The sequence below is a fragment of the Meles meles genome, chromosome 7 (assembly GCF_922984935.1).
Source record: "Meles meles chromosome 7, mMelMel3.1 paternal haplotype, whole genome shotgun sequence".
NCBI classification, from domain to species: domain Eukaryota; kingdom Metazoa; phylum Chordata; class Mammalia; order Carnivora; family Mustelidae; genus Meles; species Meles meles.
Window position 1 is genome coordinate 6,005,928 of NC_060072.1, and position 24,610 is coordinate 6,030,537.

At 52.2% G+C, this 24,610-nt stretch overlaps 1 protein-coding gene across 1 annotated transcript in view; it reads left to right on the forward strand.

The window, feature by feature from the left end:
• ARFGAP3 (ADP ribosylation factor GTPase activating protein 3) overlaps positions 1 to 23,693 on the forward strand; it is a 47,457-nt gene extending 23,764 nt beyond the window's left edge. The window contains exons 9-16 of the mRNA XM_046011326.1: positions 357 to 499; positions 3,367 to 3,495; positions 4,145 to 4,267; positions 9,223 to 9,354; positions 14,171 to 14,294; positions 14,938 to 15,028; positions 21,232 to 21,353; positions 22,645 to 23,693. Coding sequence (XP_045867282.1) covers positions 357 to 499; positions 3,367 to 3,495; positions 4,145 to 4,267; positions 9,223 to 9,354; positions 14,171 to 14,294; positions 14,938 to 15,028; positions 21,232 to 21,353; positions 22,645 to 22,662 — 882 coding nt within the window. The 3' untranslated portion in view covers positions 22,663 to 23,693. The remainder of the gene's footprint in view (positions 1 to 356; positions 500 to 3,366; positions 3,496 to 4,144; positions 4,268 to 9,222; positions 9,355 to 14,170; positions 14,295 to 14,937; positions 15,029 to 21,231; positions 21,354 to 22,644) is intronic.
• Positions 23,694 to 24,610: the final 917 nt, after the last annotated feature.

Below are 24,610 nucleotides of genomic sequence, written 5' to 3' on the forward strand. Positions count from 1 at the left end.
TTTCTGTAAGCGATGCCATCACTCGAGACTTGGAGGGCTGTCGTCCGCCGAGCTTTCAGATTCCGCGATTCCCTTTAGGGTCCCTGTTCTGGAGGCAGGCGCCAAGGCAGCCACTTTGTCACCTAGTGGCTGTGTGATCTTGGTCAAGCCACTCAACTTGCCCCAGCTTGAGCTGCTCATCTGTGAACTGGGGCCGATGGTGATGCCAACTTGACAGGGTTGTGAGGACTAAGTGAGAGAATGCTTGCAAAGCGCAGGTCACAGTGCCCGGCGCATCATAGACCTCAGTCCACGTTAGCTGTTGCTGCGAAGCTTTCCGAAAGTTTGGGTAGAACCTAATTTTATATATCTTCTAGCTGGGGGCCAAAAAAGGAAGTCTGGGAGCCCAGAAAGTGGCGAATACATGCTTTAATGAAATTGAAAAACAAGCCCAGGCTGTAAATAAAATGAAGGAACAGGAAGACCTTCTGGCCAGGGCGGCGCCTAAGGAAGAATCAATGTAAGTCTGACTTGCTTCTACTGGTGTGATTTTAGTGAATAAAACTATTAATCATACAACTCAGAGGTTTGGTTTCCAGATGCCATTCAATTTGGAGGGGAGGGCGGCTGCCTGGACTGGAGAAATTGGAATGATGATGTGGAGTCCCTTGAAGTCCGGCCAGTCAGTTCACATTTTATCTAAGAGGAGCACTGGAATGAGGGCGGGTATTTTGGAGCGTTAGTTTGGCGGTGAGACAGGACAGACAGAATGGGGCAGAAACTGGAAGCCGGGAGGCACTTCCAGAGAATGGCTGTAAGTATTCACCGAAGGCTCCAAGAGGCTTTGTTTGTGTTGGAGACAGAAGCGCGGGGCTGCCTGGAGAGTGCATGTGCTGGGTATAAAAGACGGCGGGGAGAGAAGAAAGCAGGGGGAGCACAACGCAGAAAGGAAAGGCAACTTGGGTTCCTAGTTCTTATGTGTGTTTATTTTACTCATATGGTATTTCCTCTTCCTTTCATGTGTGTTCTATCAGTTTTGGCTTGAGTGACTGTAGACTGCATAATGAAGAAAGTAGTAATGCTTATTTTATGAGGTTTAATGCTTTGAGGATTAACTTAGTTAATGCTCATCCAAGTGCATCAGACAGTGCCTAGTCCGTGCCCAGTCGGTGTGCTTTCTTACTGTTCATACTAACAGTTTACGAAGGAACTTTCTGGTTGCTAAGCCCAAGAATTTGAAGTATAGGGGCGTCTGGGTGGCTCAGTGGGCTCAGGTCATGATCTCAGGGTCCTTGGATCGAGCCCCACATCAGGCTCTCTGCTCGGCGGGGAGTCTGCTTCCCTTCCTCTCTCTCTGCCTGTCTCTCTGCCTACTTCTGATCTCTCTCTCTCTGTCAAATAAATAAATAAAATCTTAAAAAAAAAAAAAAGGTAGTATAATATTTCTCCTTGTCATTTAACTCAAAGAACATAGGGGGCAGCACTAAACCGTCATTGGGCTACATAGGGTTTGAAATGCTTTCTGCAAAATGTGCTTCCAGCCGTCACAGATCTCACTTTAATTTCTCTAAGTTACGTTCTTGACCCCGGGGAGATCAAATCTGAGGCTCTAGACTGCTTCTTTTAGTGTTTGGGATCGAACTGTGTGCAGATTGCTGGTGCCTGGTTTTCCTGGAGCTTGTAAAATCCAGGGCCTGATCGGACCAGTCGGTCCCTGAGGTGCAGGGGGCTGGAGAGGAGCACAGTGATGTCAGAAGGCCAGCAGCCTTAGCTGGTAGCTTTTGTTAGGTCGGTCAAGTGCAGCAGGAACTCAGAGATACGGGCCGGGGTGTTTATGGATCTGACCTGGGAACCCGCTTCGACGGCTTCCTTGGCCCCATTCAGGACAGCCCTACCGCTGTGCCCTCCCGCTCAGCCCCAGGGCAGCCCAGTTCCACCAAAGCAGGGCTCTGCCAGCCCGAGAAAACACACACTTTATCCTTAACATGCAACAAGCAAGTTAACTTCTGCAAGTTAACGTTTTCATGGCCGTGAGTAGTTAGTTCAGTTCAGCTGTCAGGAGCCGCAGTTTCCTCTCCTCAGCCTGGGAAATCGCGACTGGCCGCACGCTAGCCTGTCCTCACCTCCTGGCACACAGCTCCTGGGCTCACCCTCAGGAGTCTGCACCGTTGGGGGGACGGGGGCGGTGATGGGAAGAGGCAGAGCTGCTTCCCTTGTTCTGTTGTTCTTTTGCAACAGTTTTATCTGTTCATGATTTTCAGCAGATCTGTTGTCTATACTCAAAGCTGTTTTTTATTTTCTGAGTGATAAAACCTAGTGCATTGCCAGAATTCGTGTGTTCGGTAGGAATAATAGTAAGGAGAGCAAATGCTGGGTCAAAACAAAACAAATCCTGCCTGGCTTACTAGGGAAGAAAACAGCAGATGCATTTTTTTTTTTTCATTTTTTCCCCCTATTTTCTATTGACTGTGTTTTTCTAGTAAGAAATACCATTGTCATTCCCTGTTAATACAGAGAAATGTATTTATATTACTATGGCACTTACACAGTGACTTACGAGGAATCCATGACATTTTACACAATTTTATAAAATGGATGATAGCTTAGAGTTCCTGATAAAATATGTATATCACTTTTCAGGACCCTGACGTTCTGTCCCTGTCTTACTAATATAAAATACTTCTGCTATTGCTGATAGAGGCATAGTTTTCCTTATGAAAAATTAAGTATTCATAACATTTTTAGAACTCTGGGAGTCTGGGACAGGTGCATTCCCCTTTGGTGCAACATTCGTAACAGACATTTGATAAACAGATCGTTAGTGTCTGACTCGCAGAGCGGTTTTTAAATGCTCTCAGCAGCCTGATTATATAGAGAGCCTCTGAAGAATCCTTTTGCAATTAAGTAACTCCTTCTTAATTTATCTATTTGTAAAGTCAAATGTGTGTGTGTATTTAAACCAAGCAAACCAGTGAGACTCATCTTATCTTTTTGCTCTGTAATGTGGAAATATAAATGAAATATTAATCCAGATAAGGAATTCTGCATTTTATTATCCTATATAACATAATTTCTGGGTATGTTATGTTGTTATGTAGCAGGCGGTACAAACGGTCATTATATGATGATAGCTGATATGAACCAGAACAGGGAGGTAGGATCAGCAGCAACCAAAAAGTGGCTGTAAACTCATTCAAATTTTCTTGAGCATCTACTCAAAAAAGACCTTTAGGGTGGAAGAAAAAAGCCAATTTGCCTTCCTAATTATTAATTATGGAAAGAAGCACGAAGGTTAAATTATAAGCGACATGTTTAATTTTGCTTAGTGTTTTAACTCGAGGACACAGAATTAAAACCAAATTAAGGAGCATTTGGTTTTTCTGGCAGCGTTTCATCACTGCGATTAGCCTACAAGGATCTTGAAATTCAAATGAAAAAGAACGAGAAGGTGAACATGAGCGGCAAAAAAAAGACAGAGTCTGAGAGACTCGGCATGGGATTTGGAAACTGCAGAAGGTATGTGGCTTCCAGGCATTAAACCAGGTTGCTGATCGCGAATGGTTTTTCCTTATTAACATCAGCTTGAAAAGTATTTTTTCTTGATTCCTTCTTTTCTTCAGCTTTTTCCCTTAATACTCAACATAGCATGAGAAATTCCAAATTTGAGTCTCAAAAAAAGGAAATAGGTCTGACTTGTCGCTAAGTAGATGCCACAGACAGAACTGATATGTGTGACTGTATTTTGTGTAATCAGTTTCTGGTCCTCACTAAGGCTTTTCGATGCTGATGCCAAAAAATATACGTACTATTTTTATTGCTCATGTTTTTAATCCCACTTATACATTTTTTTTTGTTGAGAGTATAGATTAAAATGTTTGTTCTTGGGGCACCTGGGTGGCTCAGTGGGTTAAAGCCTCTGCCTTTGGCTCAGGTCATGATCTCAGGGTCGTGAGATCGAGCCCCGCGTCGGGCTCTCTGCTCCGCAGGGAGCCTGCTTCCCTTCCTCTCTCTCTGCCTGCCTCTCTGCCTACTTGTGATCTCTGTCTATCAAATGAATAAAATCTTTAAAAAAAAAAAAAAAGGTAAAATGTTCGTTCTTCAGTGAACACAAATGTGTTCCTGAGCGAATGTAACTTTTTCCCATTTTATTCTCTGTTTCCTCAAGTGGCATTTCACATTCCGTGACGTCAGACATGCAGACCATTGAACAGGAAACACCAATCGTAGCAAAACCCAGAAAGAAGTACAGCGAGGACAATGATGATTCATATTTTACTTCCAGCGCAAGGTAACCTGCTCAAAATCTACCGTACAGTGTCGTTTTGAAAAGCAGCAGTTAGCAAGGGCTTACTCGCTTGCTGGCGTTAGGAGCAAATACAAATCCTTTGTTTCCTGGCTTTTAAAAGCTTTAGCCGGAGGCAGGGGTGTCCTTTGGTAAAAACTGGGGAGGCTTTCCCAAGTGGCCCATGCTTGCTAATATTAAGGTGTTCGATAATAAACATCGACCAAGAGGTAACTCTAGAGGTAGGAGCTGATGTTTATCTAAGGGTGAAATTGGAGACATAAAGGAAGATCCCAGATGTCCAGATCCTCTCGTCTTGGGATACCTGCTTCCGGAGCCTCCAGCTGGCGGGATGGAATATTAAGTCAACACTAGGGTGTGCGCATCGATTCGCGGAAGACGCTGCTGTGCTGAAGGCTCCGGGCTGAGCTGGCTTCCGGTGTGGCAGGGTTCGCCGTCAGATGGGACAAGTTGCCTGACTCCAGTGTGAAGCCGACCGAGGCTGAGTGCCGGGTTCACGTTCAGGGGCCTGAGGGGGGCAGGGAGGATGAGTTTAAACTTGAACCGACTCTCTGTGAGGTTCTTTCGAGAACCTGATCAGCACAGGGAGGGTCCTGCTTAACAAAGAACCACAGGCACCTGGGCTGTTAACTGGAGGTGGGCGCCAGCCAGGAGGGCACAGCAATAAGAGCGTAGTCCCCGGCACTGACGGCCTGGGTTCGAATCCTGACTGGGCCATTTAGGGACTGTGTGACCTTGTTCAAGTTACTCAGCCTCTCTGTGCTGCAGCTTCCTCATCTGTAAGTTAGGGATACTGGCATCTGCCGCACAGTGTGCGGGGTGCGTACGTGAGTTCATGCAAATGGAGCGTTTGGAACAGTGCTCGACTGTTGCTCGTGTTATGTTTAGCTGCTGTTACGATACAGAAACTCAGTTCGAGAGACCCGCGGCCCAGTCCGAATGTTTCATCCCTGTTGCTAGATGCTTACCCACATCGAGGGGGTCCTTCAGGTTTGGAGTCCGGGAAAACCGAGGGCGTGTCTGTCAGTAACAGGCTCCGTCCCTCATGCCTGGGAGGGCATTACTGTCATCTGGCGGATGCATAGACTTCAGTTGTTTTCCTGCGTATTAAGTGGACAGGACACCTGACACGTGTCGCCCGTATAGACGCCTGTTCACTGTGAATTACAAGCCAGTGGTGAGATGTAGTCTTCAAAGTTCAAGGTTAGTACTAGCCTTAAAAAAAACTCTTGTCACGTAGCTTTCCAGTGTTTCAAGTCCGGATGATTTACCCAAAAAAGCGAGTAGTTCGGTGGTGTTCCCTGTCAGTGTTGTCAGAGGTAAATACATTTCCTACAGGATCAAACTCGATTTCTAATGTGATTTGGGAGCTGCGCACATGCCAGCTCGTTTCAGATTCTCTCCTTAAGTGAGCGAGCGGGTCTCGGCTGGAGGGGACTCTCGGTGACGCGGGTTCCGTGGCCTCTGGGCTTCTCCACACTTTGTTCTCACTGCTGCTTCGTATCTCCTGCACACGGAAGCATAAGGAGTAAAGAAATTTCAAGTGAAATCAGCTCTGCCGCTTGGCAGCCAAGTTGCAAAGAAATGGCTGCAAGTGAAGTTATCCATGGGATGGGCCCTGAGAAACTTCTGGAGAACGTCACTGGTTCCAGGTCACTGATCGGCTCCTGGGGGACTTATTTTCTGCCTTTGTCAGGAGCCTCGGGAATCGTGTAGGTTTCTCTTTCTCCAGAAGCTTAGAGACTTGGTCCTAAGGCCTTGGCTCTATGCAGTAATTATGATTTGAAACATGGAAGCGGGTGTTTCCACACGCACCACACTTGGTGGGCTCCCCTGCGGGTTGTGTCCCAGGACACAGGGGTGCCTTTTCCGGCCCTGCTCTGTCGTAACCACTGGACAAGGACACAGTTAGTTCTCCGGCAGCTGAGGGAAAGCAGACACGGCCCCCGGGAGAGCCAGCGTCTCAGCTCCGCGAAGAGCTCGCGCTGCTTCCAAATTATTCATTAGCCCATTAGAACTTGGACGTTATGAATTATGAAACAGTGCTGTTTCTATTAAAAATAAGATCCACTGTATCTTTGGGCTTTTTTAAATTGAGTTCCATTACATTCAGGATCTAAACAGTGTAATTATACACTGAGTACAAAGTAATGACGCGAGAACGACTTGCTCAGCCCCGTGCAGCCGGCGCGGCGTGCGCCGGGGTAGACAGTCGTCCAGGCGACTCGCATACATGCTGCTGTTGGGGTGCTTTTATCAAGGGTCATAACAGCGTCTTCAGGGCTCGATGCAGATGGAGCATGAGAGCGAAAATACGAGTGACAAGCATTGAGAACCAGGATCTAGAAACGAGAACATTAGAAAATCAGTAAAGATTTGGAAATCTTTGGATGACTGTTGTGTTTCCGAGGCCAGGCAAGTGTCCCACAGCCCCCGGTCGTCAGTCAGCCCTTCCTTCCCATGGGCCTGTAGCGTGGCGGGCCAGCCGACTGTGCCCCCAAGGGGCGCCGCATGCCTCCCGTGTCTGTCGACGCATGGAGAGCTCATCCCCACGCCTAGCCGTCCCAGCACCCGGAACGCTGCACGGTGCTCCTGCCGGTCAGTAGGGTTCCAGCAGAATGGCTCTCTCTCTCCTGAATCTTCAGCAGGCCAGTCATTGAAAAACTCCGATGCCCTTAAAGTCCAAGATAAGCACTTTGGCTTATGGGAGCAAAAACTCTTTCTGTGGAGTGACAACTAAATCTACAAAATCCTAAATCCCAGCTGCTCAGAGCTGTGAGGAGCCTGTTCGTCCCAACCACGCCCTGTCCAGGGCTTCCTCCCCCGCCCCGCCCCCAGCATCCTCCAGGGGACCCTATGGCCCATCACACCCCACTCCCTCTCATCCTCAAGGCATCTGTTCGGTCCAGGGGCAGCTCCCTGAGGAACGATGCCTCTACTTGCACACCTCCCCGGGTTTGTGAGCTTAAATCAGCCAGCCCAGGGGGCAAGGACTGGAGATGTGTCCTCGCCCTGCGTCCTCGTCCAGCAGAGTACCAGCGCCCCCCGGATACTTACTAAGTATTTTTTAAATTTCTCCTTGACTCGGTCTTCATGCTTTTGCTTGGGCCCTTACAAATAAGTCTCTCAGATCATTGAAGATGACTTTCCAGGCTCATGTGCCTCCCACATTTTGGAAGTCCCGTTTCTCTGAACCACTTACAGACTCTGTCCAAGTGTCCTCTCAAGAGGGGAGAGCGCAGGGCTCCGGGCTCACCCCCGCACCAGCCACGGAGAGAGCCGGGCCCGTTCCCCGCTGACGCGCAGATCTGCTCTGAACCTCCATCGGCCTTCCTGGGGAGACAAGGCCCATGTAACAAGATTTACTCTTAATGACCCCCTCGTTAGAGAAGGCAGAGGCCACTTTTGGAAATTCCACTTTCTTTCTGTTATCCATGTAAAGTCACACACCATGTGCTTCAAACACCAAGTTTATCCCTTCTTGCTTTTTATTTATTTATTTATTTATTTTTATTTGACAGACGGAGATCACAAGTAGACAGAGAAGCAGGCAAAGAGTGAGGAGGAAGCAGGCTCACTGCCGAGCAGAGAGCCCGATGTGGGGCTCGATCCCAGGACCTGGGATCATGACCTGAGCTGAAGACAGAGGCTTTAACCCACTGAGCCACCCAGGCGCCCCTTGCTTTTTTTTTTTTAACCAAGAAGAGGATGTTTGTTCTCAGCATTCCCACCCGAAAAACCTTAGCTCATCTGGGCCCTTGGCCTGTCTGTTCTCGCAGGTTCCTGCTGCCCCCTTTGATTACAGGCCCCTCTGGCAGCCGGGGCTTTCCGTCTCTGTAGGACTTCTTACGATGTCAGAGCTTGGTGCTCGCTGCTCGCTGCGTGTCCCCTGAGCTGCTTTCCTTCCTCCGCAGAAAGCCTGGGTGACATTTTTGAAAACCTGGACAGCCTCTTGCATCATCCTTCCTTTCTCAGGACCTAAGCCTTGGAATCTGCCCCTTCCAAACGTCTCGAACCCCACCTTTAAAAGGAGCGCATGTCCGACAGGGCCATTTTATCTCAGGCTGTGGTGAATTCTGAGGAGCCCTGGCACGTCCTCTTCCTCCATCAGTCTCTGCCATGTTCCAGACAAATCCTGCTGCTCGTGGTCAGAGAGTGCGCAGTCACCACACGGGACCAAAGCTGCCCTTGAGTTTTGCTCTCGGAGCAAGTCCCTGCTCGATGATGCTGGGCTAATGAGAGGGTCAACTGATCTAGAAGGCTGGCACCTTACAGACCACGTTTGCTCCAAGCTCCGGGCTGCAGAGTGGTCCAGGGATTGGGCGTCCAGAGCCGTGCGTCTGACCCGAGGAAGGGGCCTGGGAGCATCACTTACCTGAAGTGATTGGGAGTTGTTGGGACTGATGACTTCCTCGGGGGTTAACACGGCAGGGAGTGCCAACAAGGTGGCTTTGGTGGGGTTTTTGTTGCGACTACCTAATTAGGCAGAACTAGAAGCAAAGAGAGCAAAATAAGTCACCTCGGTGGGTAAAGACACTCAGAGCTGTCGTGTGCTAGCGGATGGGCTAGGTTTTGCTGCAGTGACAACTATCCCCCATCTTAAAGGCTGAAACAGTGGTGGTTTCCTTCTCGCTCAGCTGAGGGTACAGGTGGTTGTCCAGACTACCTGGCCTTTGGGTGGCACCTTGATTTTCCCGATGGACGGAGTCTTCTCCTGCCTGAGGCTATAGCACCTGGAAAACACCACCCTGTCTTCCATGGGGCGTGGGAAGGGGGGGACTGGGCACTTCGGAGGCCTGGGAAATGGCCCTCCTCATACCTGCTCCTGCCTCAGTGGTCAGCTCTAGTCACGTGGCCACTCCCACATTCAGGGACCAGGAAGTACAGTGTGGACGACATCAGGAAGGTCTCCCAAGTCACTGTCACTATATTTCATACAGGTACTTGGACGAGCCAGTGGAGTTCCGAAGCAGCTCTTTTTCCAGCTGGGAAGACGGTTCAGACTCCTACTGGAAAAAAGAGACCATCAAAGATGCTGACGCCATCCTGAAAACCACAGGCTATTCAGACAGGTATGAACACAAAGCAGAGGGACTGGAACTCGTGAGGCCACACATCTCTAGGGAAATTCTCTAAAGATTAGTCAATGGTTTTATTCAACGATCGTAAGAATATTCTTTGCGTCTTGGTCTCTTTCCTGCCTTTGCAATCTTGCCCTTCCCAGAATGCCCTATAAATGGAATCATACAGTAACTGGCCTTGTAGACGGGCTTTTTTGACTTTTCCTAGTGCATTTAAGACTCTGGTCATGACGTTGTATGTCTTCCTCTTCTCTGTTGAGTCATTTCTCCATTCACCTGCCGAAGGAACTATCTCCAGTTGTTGGTGATTATGAATGAAAGACTTTTTAACCTCCTGTCCAAACCAGGGAGCTGTTGAGAGTGCAGGGAGACATGACAAGGGTTGGGACAAGAGGTGCAGCCTGGGCGTGTGCTGGGTGACAGGAGGATTCTCCTTTGGTGTCCCGCGTGATGTGGGGTCGCAGCTAACGTTCATTACCACGTGCTCACTGTTTACTGATGGATCTGTGGCGCCGACGAGTGAGATGACTGGGCTGTTGAAATAGGAAAATTCCTTCAGATGTTGGGTGCTTTGGATATTTATTCATGTTTTTATTAGAATTTTCAGACTTTAAAGTGGCCTGAAATCCTTTTACAAAATGACCACTGTCAGCTTTTTAGAAAGTAAAATGGCATTGATATGCATTATAAATGAGAAATGCATTTGCCTCACCTCAAATTAGTTTAACCTGTTTGGTCTGGATTTGTTTGTTTGTTTTCATTTTGTGGGCAGAGAACACATTAGGATCCATACTTTTAGCGAATCCCAAGTATATACAACGGTATTATTTGCTGTAGCCCCCCGTACTGTCCTTTCCATCCCCTGAATGCATTCCCCTTGTGAATGCAAGTTTGTACTCCTTGAATATCTGCCCGTTTCCCCTACCTCCAAACCCATGGGAAGCACTATTCTACTCTGTTTCTGTGAGTTTGACTTTTTAAATTTATTGATTGATTTATTTATTTGACAGACAGAGAGAGAGAGAGGGAAGCAGGCTCCCTGCTGAGCAGAGAGCCCGATGCAGGACTCGATCCCAGGACCCCGGGATCACGACCCGAGCTGAAGGCAGAGGCTTTAACCCGCTGAGCCACCCAGGCGCCCCGAGTTTGACTTTTTTTTTAAAGATTTTATTTATTTGAGAGAAAGAAAGAGAGCCCAAGCAGGCGGGGGTGGGGGAGGAAGGGCAGAGAGAGAAGCAGACTCCCCGCTGAGCAAGGAGCCCCAGGTGGGACTCAGTCCCAGGACCCCAAGATCATGACCCGAGCCAAAGGCAGACACCAAACCAACGGAGCCACCCAAGTGCCCCGACTTTTTTTTAAATTTTAGGTTCCACATAGAAATGAAATTGTACAGTACTTTTCTTTGTCTGTCTGATTTATTTCACTTCGCACAATGTCCTCCAGGTTCATCCATGTTGTCACAAACGGCAGGATTCCCTTTTTTTAAAGGGCGAGTCGTGTTCCATTGTATATACATTTTCTTGTCCGTTCATCCGTCCACAGACACTTAAGACTGTTTCCGTGTCTTGGCCGCTGTGAATAACGCTGTCGTGAACTTGGGAGGGCTGGGATCTCGAGATCCTGACATTGTTGGCTTCGCTCACGCCCAAAGGTGGGGTTGCTGGATTAAGTGGTAGTTCCGTTTTCAGTGTTTAGAGGGACCTGGGTGCTGTTGGCTCTGTGGCCGTGCTCATTTACACTCATTCCCACCAACAGTGCACAGGACTTCCTTTCCTCCACCTCCCATCAGTACACAGCGCTTCTGGTAATTGCTGTCCGAGCACGTGTGAGCAGTTTTCTCACTTGTGGTTCTGATTTGCATTTCCCTGAGGATGAGTGACGTGGAGCATCTTTTCAGATACTCGTTGGCCGTAAATAACTTCTCAGAACTGCTTTCGCTGTGTTTCATACTTTCTGGTGTGTTGCGTTTCCAGTGTCGTTTGTTTCAAGAGATTTTCATTGCCCTTTTAATTTCTTCTTTGCCCCACTGGTTGTCCAGGAGTGTGTTGTTAACTTGTGAATTTTCCAGGTTTCCTCTGGTCGTGGATTTCTACTGTCAACCATTATGGCTGCAAGACACTTAATAGGACTTCAGTCTCGACTTGTTAAGATCTAGCATATGATTGAAATGTGTTTTGTGACCTGATACATGATTTGTCCTGGAGAATGTTCTGTGTGTGTGCTTGAAAATCTGCGTTCTGCTGCTATTAGATGGAACGTCTGGGACGTGTCCGTTTGTCCATTTGGTCTGTAGTATTGTTCGAGTCCAATTTTTCTTGGTCTTCCGTCTGGGCGATCTGTCCGTTACTGAAAGTGGGGATCTGAAGTCTTCCAACGTGGCCGTAGTGCTCCTTGTGCCCTCAGATCTGTTAGTATTTATGTCGTAAATTTAGGTGAGCCCCTCTGTGTTTACAGCTGTTAGATCCTCCTGACGAATTGCTCTCTTTCTTATTACCTAATGACCTTTGTCTCTTGTTGCAGTTTTTGTATTTTATTTTGTTTTATTTTATTTTGTTATTTATTTTGAGGCAGGGAGGAGCAGGGGGAGAGGGAGACAGTCTCCAGCAGACACCCCACTGAGTGTGGAGCCTGACATGGGGCTTGACCCCACGACCCCAAGATCATGACCTGAGCCGAAATCATGAGTCCGACACTCAACCCACGGTGCCACGCAGACGCCCCTCCGTTCACACGTTCTTATGTTATTAATTACCATTCATTAGCTCAGCTTGCACCGCTCCTTTCGGCGTTTCCGTGATGCCAGTCTGGTGGCTGGCAGAGGGCGCCCTTTCTTGTTGGTGTTCCAGCACGTTGGGTATGTCATCCCACTGTCCCCTGGCCTGCTGGCTTTCTGCCCGGAAGTCTGCTGGGGGCCTGCAGGGATTCCATGGTACGTGAAGAGGTTTTTTTTTTCTCACAGCTTTCAAATTTTTTTTTTTCCTTTATGCTCTGCTTTTTATTCCCGTGACTTAACGCATTTTGAAACCGGAGACCTGCATCTCCCTTTGACCCGCTTCGCTCACCCCCTCTTACGCCTTCTGTCTGGTTATCGTCATTTGTTCTCTGTGGTTTTAATTCTTTTTTTCTGTTTGTTTTTTGTGGTTTTTTTGTTTGTTTGTTTTAGTTTTAGTTCTGAATCTGCCTTTTGTTTGTTTATTCTTTATGCTTTTAGATTCCATTGGAGTCATGTGGGATTCATCTTTCTCTTTTTCTTGTCTTCGATTTTTGACAGTCTTATTAAAATGTGTCTTGGTGGAGATCTCTTTGGGTTGAATCTCTTTGGGGACTTGAGCTTCATGTACCTGAATTTCCACATCTTCAGATTTGGAAAGTATATAGTCATTATTTCTTTAACTAAGCTTTTTGCCCTTTTCTCCCTCTCTTGATGGAGTTGATTCTCCCATATTGTATTCTCTCTTTTCCCATAATGCATACATTTTTTTCATATGGTGTCCCATAATTCACGTAGGTTTTCTTCCTCTTTTCATTCTTTTTTCTTTTTTCTCCTACCTGGGTAATTTTTTTTTAAAGATTTTTTATTTATTTATTTGACAGACAGAGATTACAAGTAGGCAGAGAGGCAGGCAGAGAGAGAGGAGGAAGCAGGCTCCCTGCTGAGCAGAGAGCCCGATGTGGGGCTTGATCCCAGGACCCTGGGATCATGACCTGAGCTGAAGGCAGAGGCTTTAACCCACTGAGCCACCCAGGCGCCCCCTACCTGGGTAATTTTAAATGACCTGTCTTCGAGTTCACAGATTCTTTCTTCTGCTGGATTAAGTCTGCCACTGACGTCCGCCGTTGCATTCCTCAGCTCCAGAGTTTCTGTCTGATTCAGTTTTATGATTCTGTCTCCATGTTGAACTGCTAGTTTTGCTGGTGTACTGTTTTCCTGATTTTGTTGAGTTGGGTGTGTTCTTGTAGGTTGCTGAGCTTTCTTAAAATAATTATTTTAAAATCTGTCGGGCAATTCCTTGGGGCCAGTTATCAAAATTATTGCGGCCCCTCTGTGGCATCGTGTTTCCTTGACTTTTCATGCTCCTTGGGGTCTTGTGTTGCTGTCTTTGCATTTGAAGAAACATCATCTCCTATCTCTACTGACTGGCTTGGGGTGACAAATGTCTTCAGCGGCAGACATGCTAGGGATTCTGAAGCTTTCTCAGACCTTTCCTTTTTTTAAATTAAATTAGTATATAATGTATTATTGGTTTCAGGGGTACAGGTTCGTGATTCATCAGTCCTACACACTTCACAGCGCTCACCGTAAAACACACACTCCCCAGTGTCCATCACGCAGCCTCTGATGAGTTCTGGGCCCTGGCTGCTTGCTTCTGGCATCTCCCAGCCCCTAAGCCATGCAGATCACCTCAGTGTTCCGGGTAGGGTGGGAAAGAAGAGGCTCCTGTGCAGTGTCCCACACAGCTGGGGAGATCAGGCACCCACTCACCACCCTCCCACCTCCTCCTGTGGGAGACACTGTGGGCAAGTGGATCTCCAGTGGTGCTGAGCTGTTCCACCCTGGGGGGGGGGGGGGTCCGGTGACCCAGGCAAAGCAAAACTGTTCTCTTACCCTCTTCAGTGGGTCTGGTCTTGGATTGTTTGCTCCAACAGTGTGCTGGGACCTGTCTGCTGCTCTCCTACACACCCATAAAGGCATTTTTGCCTGTGGACAATTGCCAAAATTGGTGTTCCATAGGGGGGTGATGGTAAAAAAATTTCTATTCCATTGTCTTGCTGACATCACTCCTGTTTTGGCTGTTTTTAATTGTAGATCGACTGCTCGTCGTAAGCCAGACTACGAGCCAGTTGGAAATACAGATGAGGCTCAGAAGAAGTTCGGGAATGTCAAAGCCATATCGTCAGATATGTACTTCGGAAGACAAGCCCAAGCTGATGTAAGTGTCCGGAGAGTTTGCATGTGGGCCCCGCAGAGTAGGAAGCGAGCAGGGACACGAGGGTCGGGGCAAGAGGTGATAGGCGCAGAGCGAGGTGGACTCAGACTGCGAGAGGCCGCTGCCCTTGGGAGCTGCTATCAGGACTCGAACCCAGGTCTTCCTGACCACTCCCCCTGGCAGCCCCAGCTGGATGCGCAGCTGGCGGGTAGGGACCCGGTCTCATGTTTCTCTAATTTCTTTCTCAGTATTTTGAACAGACATCCATTTCCTATCTTTGGAATAAATTTCCGGCAATTTTCAATGCAGATGTAATTTACTTAATTTTTAAATTATTATTAATGAAGTTAAAGGAAGTAGACATGGTTTTGGAGGGTAGATATGCTTACCTTCAGGTTGTTGCGTCTTAAGGAGTCTCGCCAAGCAGAGGGATCTTACGGCAGCAAGGGGGCCTGAGTCTTTGTTCTAACGTGGGCCGCCTGCGCCGAGCTCTGGGTGGGGTGCGTCACTGACTGGAGGGTCCTCCTTGCTCTCCGCTTTCCTCTCGTACTCAGCAGTGCTCAGATGTCGGCTCCGAGCTGATGGTTTTTGCATAACTGCTCACACTATTTGGAACCTAATGTTTACTGTTCCTTGTCTTCTCCAGTATGAGACCAGAGCTCGGCTGGAGAGGCTTTCGGCGAGTTCCTCCATAAGCTCAGCTGATCTGTTCGATGAGCAGAGGAAGCAGCCAGCAGGTACGGGGCGCGGGGCAGTGGGGCGGGGGGTGGTTGGCTCACAAGCTTGGTGGCCGCTGTGTCCACGGCACCAATGCCGTTTCCTTGCGCAGAACTTCGTACTTGTCTTTCTCTCTTTCTTTTTTTAAGGATTTTATTTATTTGACCGAGAGGAGAGAGACAGCAGGAGAGGGAACACAAGCAGGGGGTAGTGGTAGAGGGAGAAGCAGGCTTCCCACCAAGCAGGGAGCCCAATTCAGGGCTCGATGCCAGGACCCTGGGGTCGTGACTTGAGTCTGAAGGCAGATGCTTAATGACTGGACCACCCAGGCGCCCCAAACTTTGTACTTTTCCAAGATTATCAGCAACTGTTATATGATGCTTTTCCTCCTCGGTGAGTTAAAGCAGAAATGACTGTTATTCTAGGCTTTGTGTGTCAGGAAACCGGGGCATAGCATTTCACCAGCGTCCCCTAGGTTGCCCGGCAGGTCTTCCTAAAACAGTGTCTCCTGGTCCAGTGGGAATGTGGGGTCTGATGTGTGGTGTCGCGGCCTTGCAGGGGGACAGCCCTGGGCTCCTAGCGTCACTGGCCACTCCCTGCCTGAGACCTTGAGCCTTTCATGGCACTTGTAGCCTCCGATTCTCCTCTGCGAACTGGCTGGGTAGTATGTCCCTCACAAGGTGACACTGAGGCTTCAGTCACGTGGGGGTCTGGTGCGGGGCCCGAGGGAGGCAGAAGCAGATAGAAAGGGGACTGCACCAGGCTCCGTCTTCCAGGGAAGGCAGAATGTGGCCTTGGGAACGGGCAGGTGGGGAGGAACTTGCTGTCTCCCCCATCCCTCTTAGGTTCCAGACCCCTTTGAGAGAGTCTGGGAGCCGCAGGGAGCGCCCCTCAGAGTCCGGGCCCACCATGGACGCCCAGAGCCGTGCCACTCTCCACTTGTACCTCTGGGTCCTTGAGCCGTGTTGGATCCCGCCCCAAGCCTCAGCCAGGCCGCAGGGCTAGGAGAAGACTGTGTGTCCCTCCTGTGCCACAGCTAAGGGTCAAGGAGCAGTGTCCTCTGGGGTCATTTCGGGAACTCGCTCAGCAGGGGAGCCCAGGGGGAGGGGATCTCCCAGGCCCGGGACACCTGCACTCCCTCGTCCCGGCCCTGGAGGAGCTGGCCACGGCCACAGCCGACCAGCAAGGGCAGCCACCAGCAACAGCTGTTTTCTGAGTCCAGTGAGAAACGGCCTCAAGAGAGAAGGTCGTAGGGCAGACCCCAGTGCCTGGGACCTTCAGAGACGGAGTGTGGGGATGTCAGAGGCTCCCGCGGCCCTCGGAGCACGGTGAGCATGCCAGGCTGCCGGCTGCTGTGGGAAGGAGCTTCCCAGCCTGGAGAGTCCGCTGACCCCAGGGCGGGTGGGGGTGCTCGATGCTGCACCTCCGCTCACACGGTGGGGCGGGGGCTCTCCGTCAGGCCCCTTCCTGAGCTGTTTGCTGTACTGAGTCCGGGTGGGGGCAGGGGTGGCTCCCGGACCTGTTCTCACCTCAAGGCTCTCAGCGTCCTGGCCTCTTGTCAGGGCAACTTCCTTCTCGACCTGCCCCAGCAGAGGGGTGCTGGCCCTGTGCCCTCCGGGAGGGGAGGCTCTCCGCAGCCCCACTAACGGCCCCCCACCGTGGGCCAGTGCGGGGTCACCTCACAGCCATGGCGGGGGTCGATCAGCCCAGAGAACCCGACCTGTTGAACATCGCCCCCCGCCCAGCTGTGTGTGTTTTTGTAATTCAGGTTGTTGGAAGTTTTGCCCTGAAACATTGTTTGTTAGGGGGCAAAAAAAAATATTTGGAGATCAGATGAAAACAGCCTTTCCAATTGTTGAAGGAAAATTGTGGTCAGCCTATGTTTACTTTCCTGTCCCCTTTCAGAGAACAAAGGTCCTTTAATTGTTTGGGCCTTTTGTGGGTCCCAGACAGACTCCGTCCCTGGGAACTCACGGTCAAGGTGAGGGTGCCCCCTGGCAGGCCCATGGAGGGTGCCTCCTCCCCTCCCCAGCCCCCCCGCCCTCTGCCCTCTCTCCTCCGTCCGAGCCCACGGCTCCGACCCTGGTCACCCTCACTGTGGCTCTTAGATCAAGCCTGTCTTAAAAGTTGCCTTCAGGAACTGCCCCAAATGCAAGGGCATCGAACAGCTCTTATTAAATATTTACTTCTTGTTTGGAGTGTGCTTCAGCAAACAGCGAAAGCTGGTTTAAGAGACTGTTCTGTGTTGCTTATGTTGGAAGCTTTCCCGTCTGTGACACATCAGTGTCGTCGAGTAGATCCTGATAAACCTTTAGAACTTCTTAGTGGTGGGGGGAACAGGTCCGGGTCTGAAAGGCCACCTGGTGGAGTAAAATGCTTCCTGGGGATGTGGTTAACCCGGGAGTCCTGACGTTGACTGAGGGCGTTTCGCTTTCAGGGTCTTGAAAGGGCCAGATGAGAAACAGCTGTGCGCACCCACAGCCCGTCTGGCCCAGCGTTGGTCCCCGTGGTCACACCCCAGAGCAGGGTCAGCTGGGGGACGTGGGACTGCCATCAACCGCGCCGACTTGCGAGGCGGCCCCCAAGGGCGCGGAAGGACAACAGAGGCCCCTTTGGGAGCAGAAGTGGCTCCAGGCAGAAGCCTGTCCCCTGGGGTGGTTCTTCCACGCTGGCTCTGTGCGCCCTTCGGGTTCCCGTGTGTTTGCTCCTGTCCCCCTCGGGCGCCTCGGCCACCTCCCCCTTCCTCCTCACTCAAGCCCGAGCCTGGGCGTGCGGCCTCTTCGGGGCCTGCAGCTCTCCGAGCACCGGTGGCTCTGTCTGGTCCGTGGGTGACCGTGTTTGTCCTGTGTCGCGGATGTGTGGTGGCCTTGGCAGCCCAGATTGGGTCGCAGACCGGAGTGTCGGTGACGTCTGCGGCGCCCCTGCGGCGCTTCTGTTCCTTCTGGAACTCGGCAGTCCGGTCACCGCGGACCTCCATTCTCTCCATTCTCTCCGTTCGTCTCTGTTCCAGGGAAATGGGTACATGATGTTCCACTGCAGCTTCCCTGTTTGAGGAGCCGGGAACTGCCCTGCGCTCCGCCCGCTCCTGCCCTGCGGAGCCGCCCTCCCGCCCGTCCCCGCCCCGCACCCTCTTCTCCCACCTCCCTCTGGGTTTTCAGAGTTCACCCTGGTCACAGGGGTGTCCAGTCCTGCCCCTGGCTGGCATACAGCTCCGCCACCCAGCGCCGGCCGGTGCCCGGCTCTCGTCTGCCCTTCCCGGAGTGGTGTGCACCGCCCTGTGCTCTCCCCGGAGCCAGGCCCTCCGAGGACCCTCTCCCCCTCCGTGGCCGGAGTCCACCAGGGACAGGACCTGTCTGACCTCGTCTCTGCACGCCTGGCGCAGAGAAAGCCCCCGGGGTCTGCGGAGCCTGTGAGTGCTCTGGGGCACAGCCCCCGGCCCCCCCGTGGTTCCAGCACAGCCAGGAACAGACTTTGCGGCTGCTGTGAGGTCCCGGGGCTGGCACCGGGCAGCAGCAACGGGCTGCCCTTCCTGCCCGAGCTGTGAGAGCCGGTGCATGCCTGCGCCTGCTCTGCTCTGAGGCTTCTGGAAGCTTGTGTCGAGAACCACCCACAGGCCTGCATCTCGAGCGGCTGTGCCGGGCAGACCTCTGCCGACCCACAGTGGGCACGGGCAAGCGTTCGCTGATGTCCCCGGCCTTCTGGACCGACGCGGAGCCTCCACGCTGATGGCCTCCGCCGGGCCAGGACCCTCCAGGGCCTCTTCCCCTCTTGCTGTCTTCCGGGTGGCTCGAGCCAGAATCCTGGGAGTGAGTCATCCTTTGTTTCTCTCTTTCCCAGCAACTCCCCCCCCACCCCAACAGCCAGTTGGTCCAGAAGCCTCCTGGGGACACTCAGACGCATCCCCTCCCCCGCCACGGGCTTAGGCTCGTGCAGCAGAGACGCCAAGACGGGTCACGCTCTCTTCCTATTGTTGTCAATTGATTTCTGCCTTCCTCTGGAGGCAGTGAGCTCTGTGAAAGACGAAAGACGGTCTTTGTTGATGTCCTTAACACGAAGCCCCCTGGGGCCACTGTGGGAATGGATAGCCGGGAGATGGGGCACCTGACCTAGACCCCAGGTCGGGGAGCCTCTTCCTGAGGAAGCAGCTCCGGCTGTCATTTCCTGGAGCCCCGCATGCAGCCGAGCACACAGCCTGTGCCGCAGCCCTCGGCGGGGACACGGCACCCAGACGCCCGCGGAGGAAGGAGGCTTCACACCCACAGCAGACCTCCAGTCGAGCCCAGGGCCAAGGGCGGAGGGTGGGAACGCGCCTCCTTGCCGGGGAGCTGCCCTGGGGGTTAGCAGGCCGCTTCCGTTCCCGTTCCCGGGGGCTTAGCTCGTTAGTGAGGTTTAAGGAAGGAAGGAAGGTGCGCGTTAACAGAGGCTAATTCAGACCCGAGTTTGTTTCTCTCCTACGTGTGGTTCTGGCGGACAGTTCGGGATGTGCACGATGTTCCCAGATGCCACGGAGCCAGGCCCTTTTCCTCCTTATTGCTCATGACCTCCACTTTGTACTTCACCTCACGCCAGTTATAGCTGCTCAAGCCCCAGCATCACACCTGCATCCCGGCAGCGGGAAGGAGGAAGACGGCAGGGGAAGGGCAGGCCCCAAGCCTGTAAGGCACTTCAGCTTAACACCAGAACTCTGTCACCTGGACACACCTTGTTGCGGGGCTAGAACTGGGGAAGGGGAAGGGGGGAGCGATGCTGGGAAACTGGTGTCATGCCAGGGCCCCTGCGGGCTGCACGTGGTCAGGGAGGGGTCATGGCCCAGAGCCGGCTGCCTTAGCTGCGCCTGCCTCCTCACACATTTCTCCAGTTGGAAACTGTAGGCGGTAGTGCTCTTGCTGTCCCCACTGCCGACCCCTGCTCCAGACCCACCCAGCCCTGGGCGCCTCGCCCGGTGATGTCACGGCTGGGACCCTGGCCCTGTGCTCTCAGGATCTCAAACTGGCTCCTTGTTTGCTCTAAAGACCATCTTTGGTGGCTGGGCTGGGATTTGAGCCCGAGATCCAGCAGCTGGGCAGAGGCCCCCTCCCTGCATGGTGGACACACGAGCCGTGCTGTGGGTTAACACAGTGTCCCTTCCAGGCGGCGTCCATGCAGAAGGATACACTCGTCCCTCCTGTGTTCTTGGGCAGGGGACAGGCTTCTGTTGCTGAAGGGGCAGGTGGGTGCACGTGGGCGGTGTGGGGGCCGCCGGGCGTGGCTCCCCAGAGGACCTGCAGGGTTGGGGCCCCCGAGCCCCTCTCGCTCGTCGTGACACCTCCGTGACAAAGGTGCACCACGAGAGCCTGCTGGTCAGCTTGGGGTTCGCACCCCCTACCATGATAACACCTGCGTTGGTGGAAACAGGCTGCTGCTTGTGTCGGGCACCCAACGTGGACGCTGCGAAACCCAGCCGCGGCGGTCTCGGGGAGGAAGGCAGGCATCTGGCTCTACCCAGCGAGTGGGGCTCCAGCTCAGAGTCTCAGAACAGCCTCAGGGAGACACTTAGCCTCTGGCTCGCCTTCCTGGGGACCCTCCTTCCTCCTGTCCTGCAGCACGCTTCCTACCCCCACCCCCACGCTTGGTGAGGGAGGGGACTGGCAGCTGCAGCAGGGCCTTGGCCCCACCCGTGACCCTGGAGCAAGCAGACAGCTCCTCTCCCTTGAAGACACACCAGGCCCAGGAAGGCTCTGATCGGCCAGGCCTGGGTCCCATGCCCACCCCTCTGACGGGAGTCCTGGGGGCTCCCCGGAAGAAGGGAGGGAGCTTGCACAGAAAGAGGGGGAAGGGATGCTGAGCACGTGCACAGTAGAGATGTCTGCCCATGTGCCCTTTACCGGTACTTACCCGTTGCATCTGGTGTTGAGCACCCGCGGGAGACCAGGAACCCGGAGAGGTGAGGAAGCTCTCCGCAGACACACAGTTTTAAAGTGGCAGGGCCAGCCTCGAACCCCAGTTGGCCGCGAGGCCCAGCACTGCATCTCCTCTCACGTGGCGTCTTCTAGCTGGTTCGTGGTGAGGCTGGCACCAAGTCCTGACCCCAGCGCAGGCTTCCTCGCCCATAACCACAGCCGCTGCTTGTGGGCAGTGGGAGGGGAGGGGACCCCACGTTCCCTGAGGTCATCGAGGGCCCCGGGCAGTGGCCGTGCTGTCTGTCGCAGCTGTGGAGTGACGGTGGGATCTGCTCTGCGCGCAGGAAACTACAGCCTCGCTAACGTGCTGCCCACGGCACCCGACATGGCCCAGTTCAAGCAGGGAGTGAGGTCCGTTGCTGGGAAGCTCTCGGTCTTTGCTAACGGAGTCATGACTTCCATTCAGGTGGGTGACGCTGGGGTGACGGGAGTGGAGCGGGCTGGTGGCTCAGAGCTTCGGAAGTGAGACTTGGATCACTTCAACTGCCGGCAGATTCGATTCCATAGTCTTGACTGATGCATGCTACAGAGTGACGCAGGCTATCGTGGTTGTATTCTTGTTTACAATTTCTAGTCGGTGACCCTAGGGGAACGGTTACAGGGGTTGTCGTGATCCTGGCCTACTTCTTTCCTATATTGGGACAGAGAAATAGTAAGAAGGAAATCAAAATGACCTGTTAATCGCCCCTCCTGTCGAAAACTTCTGTTAATGCTTTAGTATATTTCATGTTAGTTTCAGATTCCTATCCATATCCTTTTAAAATTCAAACAGGATTATATTGTATATATGATTTGACACTCTCTGTGATGTTTTGTTACAAGCATTTCCTAGGGGTTTTTTTTTTTAAGATTTTATTTATTTGACACAGAGAGAGTGCACCTGTGTGCCCAAGCAGGGGGGAGGGGCAGAGGGAGAAGCAGACTCCGCGCGGAGCAGAGAGCCCGATGTAGGGCTCGATCCCAGCACCCTGAGATCATGACCCAAGCCAAAGGCAGACGCTTAACCCACTGAGCCCCCCAGGCGCCCCCCTGGATGCTATTATTAACATAGAAACCTGACCAGGGGCAGCAGCACCTAATGGATGTGGCTCTGGTGCCTCTGGAGGGGCTTCCCAGGGTGGGGGGTGTGGGGACGGCCCCACAGGGAACGTCCCCTCAGCCCCGAGCCGCCTGCTCTTCTCACTGCTCTTACCACCGTGGGTCAGAATCCCCAGGATCTTTCATGTCCCTGAGGTCCGCTGAGCCCCGCCAGTCCTTCGAAGCAGGTGACATCTGTAGCTTGTGGAAGGTCGTCCCCGTGGTCTAGGGCACCCTCCATAGCCTCATTTTCTGGCTGCAGACGCAGAGGTGCAAGGCCAAGTGGCTTCCGTGGGAGATGGCTCAGCTGAGCCCGAATTTCAGGGTTCCGACCCCAGTGTGCGCCCCCGCCCTCCCCTGACACCTGCCTCCCAGGGGCTCACCACTGGGGCTCACCCCCCAGATACTCCCCCAACCCCCCACAGCACAGAGCCGCAGATGCCCACCGCACAGAGGCTGGGGGAAGGGTGTTCTTGAGGCTCAGGAAGCCCGGGCCACGAAGCTTCCAGTTCCCGTGGGGCGGGATGGGGGAACACGAGCCAGCCAGCCAGGCCGTGTGGTGTGCTCCCTGCGAGGACGCCCGGTGCGAATCCGCCCTCCTCTCGGTTCTCTCCCGGCAGGATCGCTATGGCTCCTAATACCCCCTCGGCTGATACCGGGGAAATTCCTCCCTTGACCCAGTGACCACATGGCAGATGGCAGCTGGGACCAGCAGGGTGTTTGGCTACTTTGTCACTTGGTATATATGCATTACTGATTTTTAGCGTTTCTTTGGAGAAATTCTCGTTTTTGATGTAGTAGAAGCTTTATCGTAATTTCTGTTGTGCATTTCCTCCTGCGGGGCGGAGGCGTACGTATCCTTGCTTGATTTTCGTGGAATCTAGTTCCAGCGGCCGGAGGGCCTGGAGACCAGGGCTTCTCCCCACTCCGAGGACAGAGCCTTCCTTGTGGGGGTCGGGGGGTCGAGGGTCTCGGTGCTGAGTGACCTAGGGGCTAAGAGCCCCACGAGCCGCCGATGCTCCAGGGACCTGCAGAAATGAAATTCACAGCACGCATTTCCTTCAGAAGGAAGCAAAGAATAAAACCAAAAGACCAAAAATGTCTAATTTGACACATTGCTTCATTTATATTTACGCATATTAAGGGGATTTCAAAATAATGTCGAAAGTCGTCTGTCCCTTTGTAAATGTTTACTTTGTATGATCTATAAATTAAAAAATAATTTTCAGTGAGTACTTTTAACAAACCTAAGCTTCTGCATTACCAAGGGAATCAGTCTTTCCACAAGGTGTTGTTGGAACCGACGGGACCTGGGAGGTGAGAATCCCCTGAGAGTGTTTACAAACAGAGAGCTCACAGAATTCAAAACGAAGACGAAGATAGACCCACGGAAAAGATTTCAGTGTATGAGAGAAGAGAAGTTGTAACTGGGTAGTTTCGTTAATATTTTTTATCTTAATCTTGGTTTTCAAAAAATTACAGAATGTGTATAAATGAATAAAGACAAATAATTTGGCTGTGTTTTAGACAGCATTAGAATATATTGTTCAGCACAGTAAAATATATTTGAAATTTGATGAACCAGAAACGTGGTTTCAACTGAGTATTTTGTGAATTTTTCTTAAAAGATCAAATTTGTAGACTAAACGTAATAAACCCTCGCAGCAGATTGTGTCGTCTATTTTTTCCTTTTTTATGAAAACTTCTGTAACGAATCCGGTAACTCAGGGCTCCTGGTAGAACGTGGGCGCACATTTGAGTTGTGACGTAACTACGGATGCACCTGTTTCTAGTGGCTGATGGGTGTCGTGTTGTCGCCCGGGCGGTGGCAGGCGGGGTGTCCTTGTTGAAAGTGAGGACGCGCACAGTGGCCTCCTCCATGCCCAAGGTGCAGATGTGACAAGGTGACGTAGTCCTGGGGCGCTCAGCAGAGCGTCTGGAGTTTCTCACCCCGCTGGAGGCCCGAAGTCCCAAGATCAAGGTGGCATCGGGGTGGTTTCTGGAGAGGTCTCTCGCCCCGGCTCCTGGAAGGCTGCCGCCTCTGTCCTCCAGCAGCCTCTCCTCTCCCAAGGGCACCAGCCCTCTGGAATCTGGGCCTCACCTCTCCTAACCTTAAGGACCTCCTAAAGACCCACCTCCAAACACACTCACTCTGGGAATTACGGCTTGGACATACGAATTTTGGGGGGACACAGTGCAGTCCACATCAGTCTCTAAGAAATCCCCGCCCTGGGTTAGCCCTACTCCAGGCTGGGGCCTGGCTCATTCCGTCTCCGGGGGAGTGGGGCGCAGCCCACGTGGCCTGGCTGTTTCCCCATCCCCAGCCTGACCTGGGCACCCTTTCCGGGCTTTCCTGTACCCGGTTTGACGGCCCAGCTGTCACAGGTGTTCAGAGGAGACCTCTCAGTGCCTTTGGCTGTGGGGCTAACCCCTCCCCCCAGCGTCTGTGGGGGTGCGTGTGCACACACACGTGACTTGTGTTTGTGGTCCTGACCCATTTATCCCGGGCCCTGGTGTGTGTTTGGTTTCAGTCTCGGTGTGAATGCTTCGTATATAGTAAGGATATTAGTTAATAATTGTTCTACC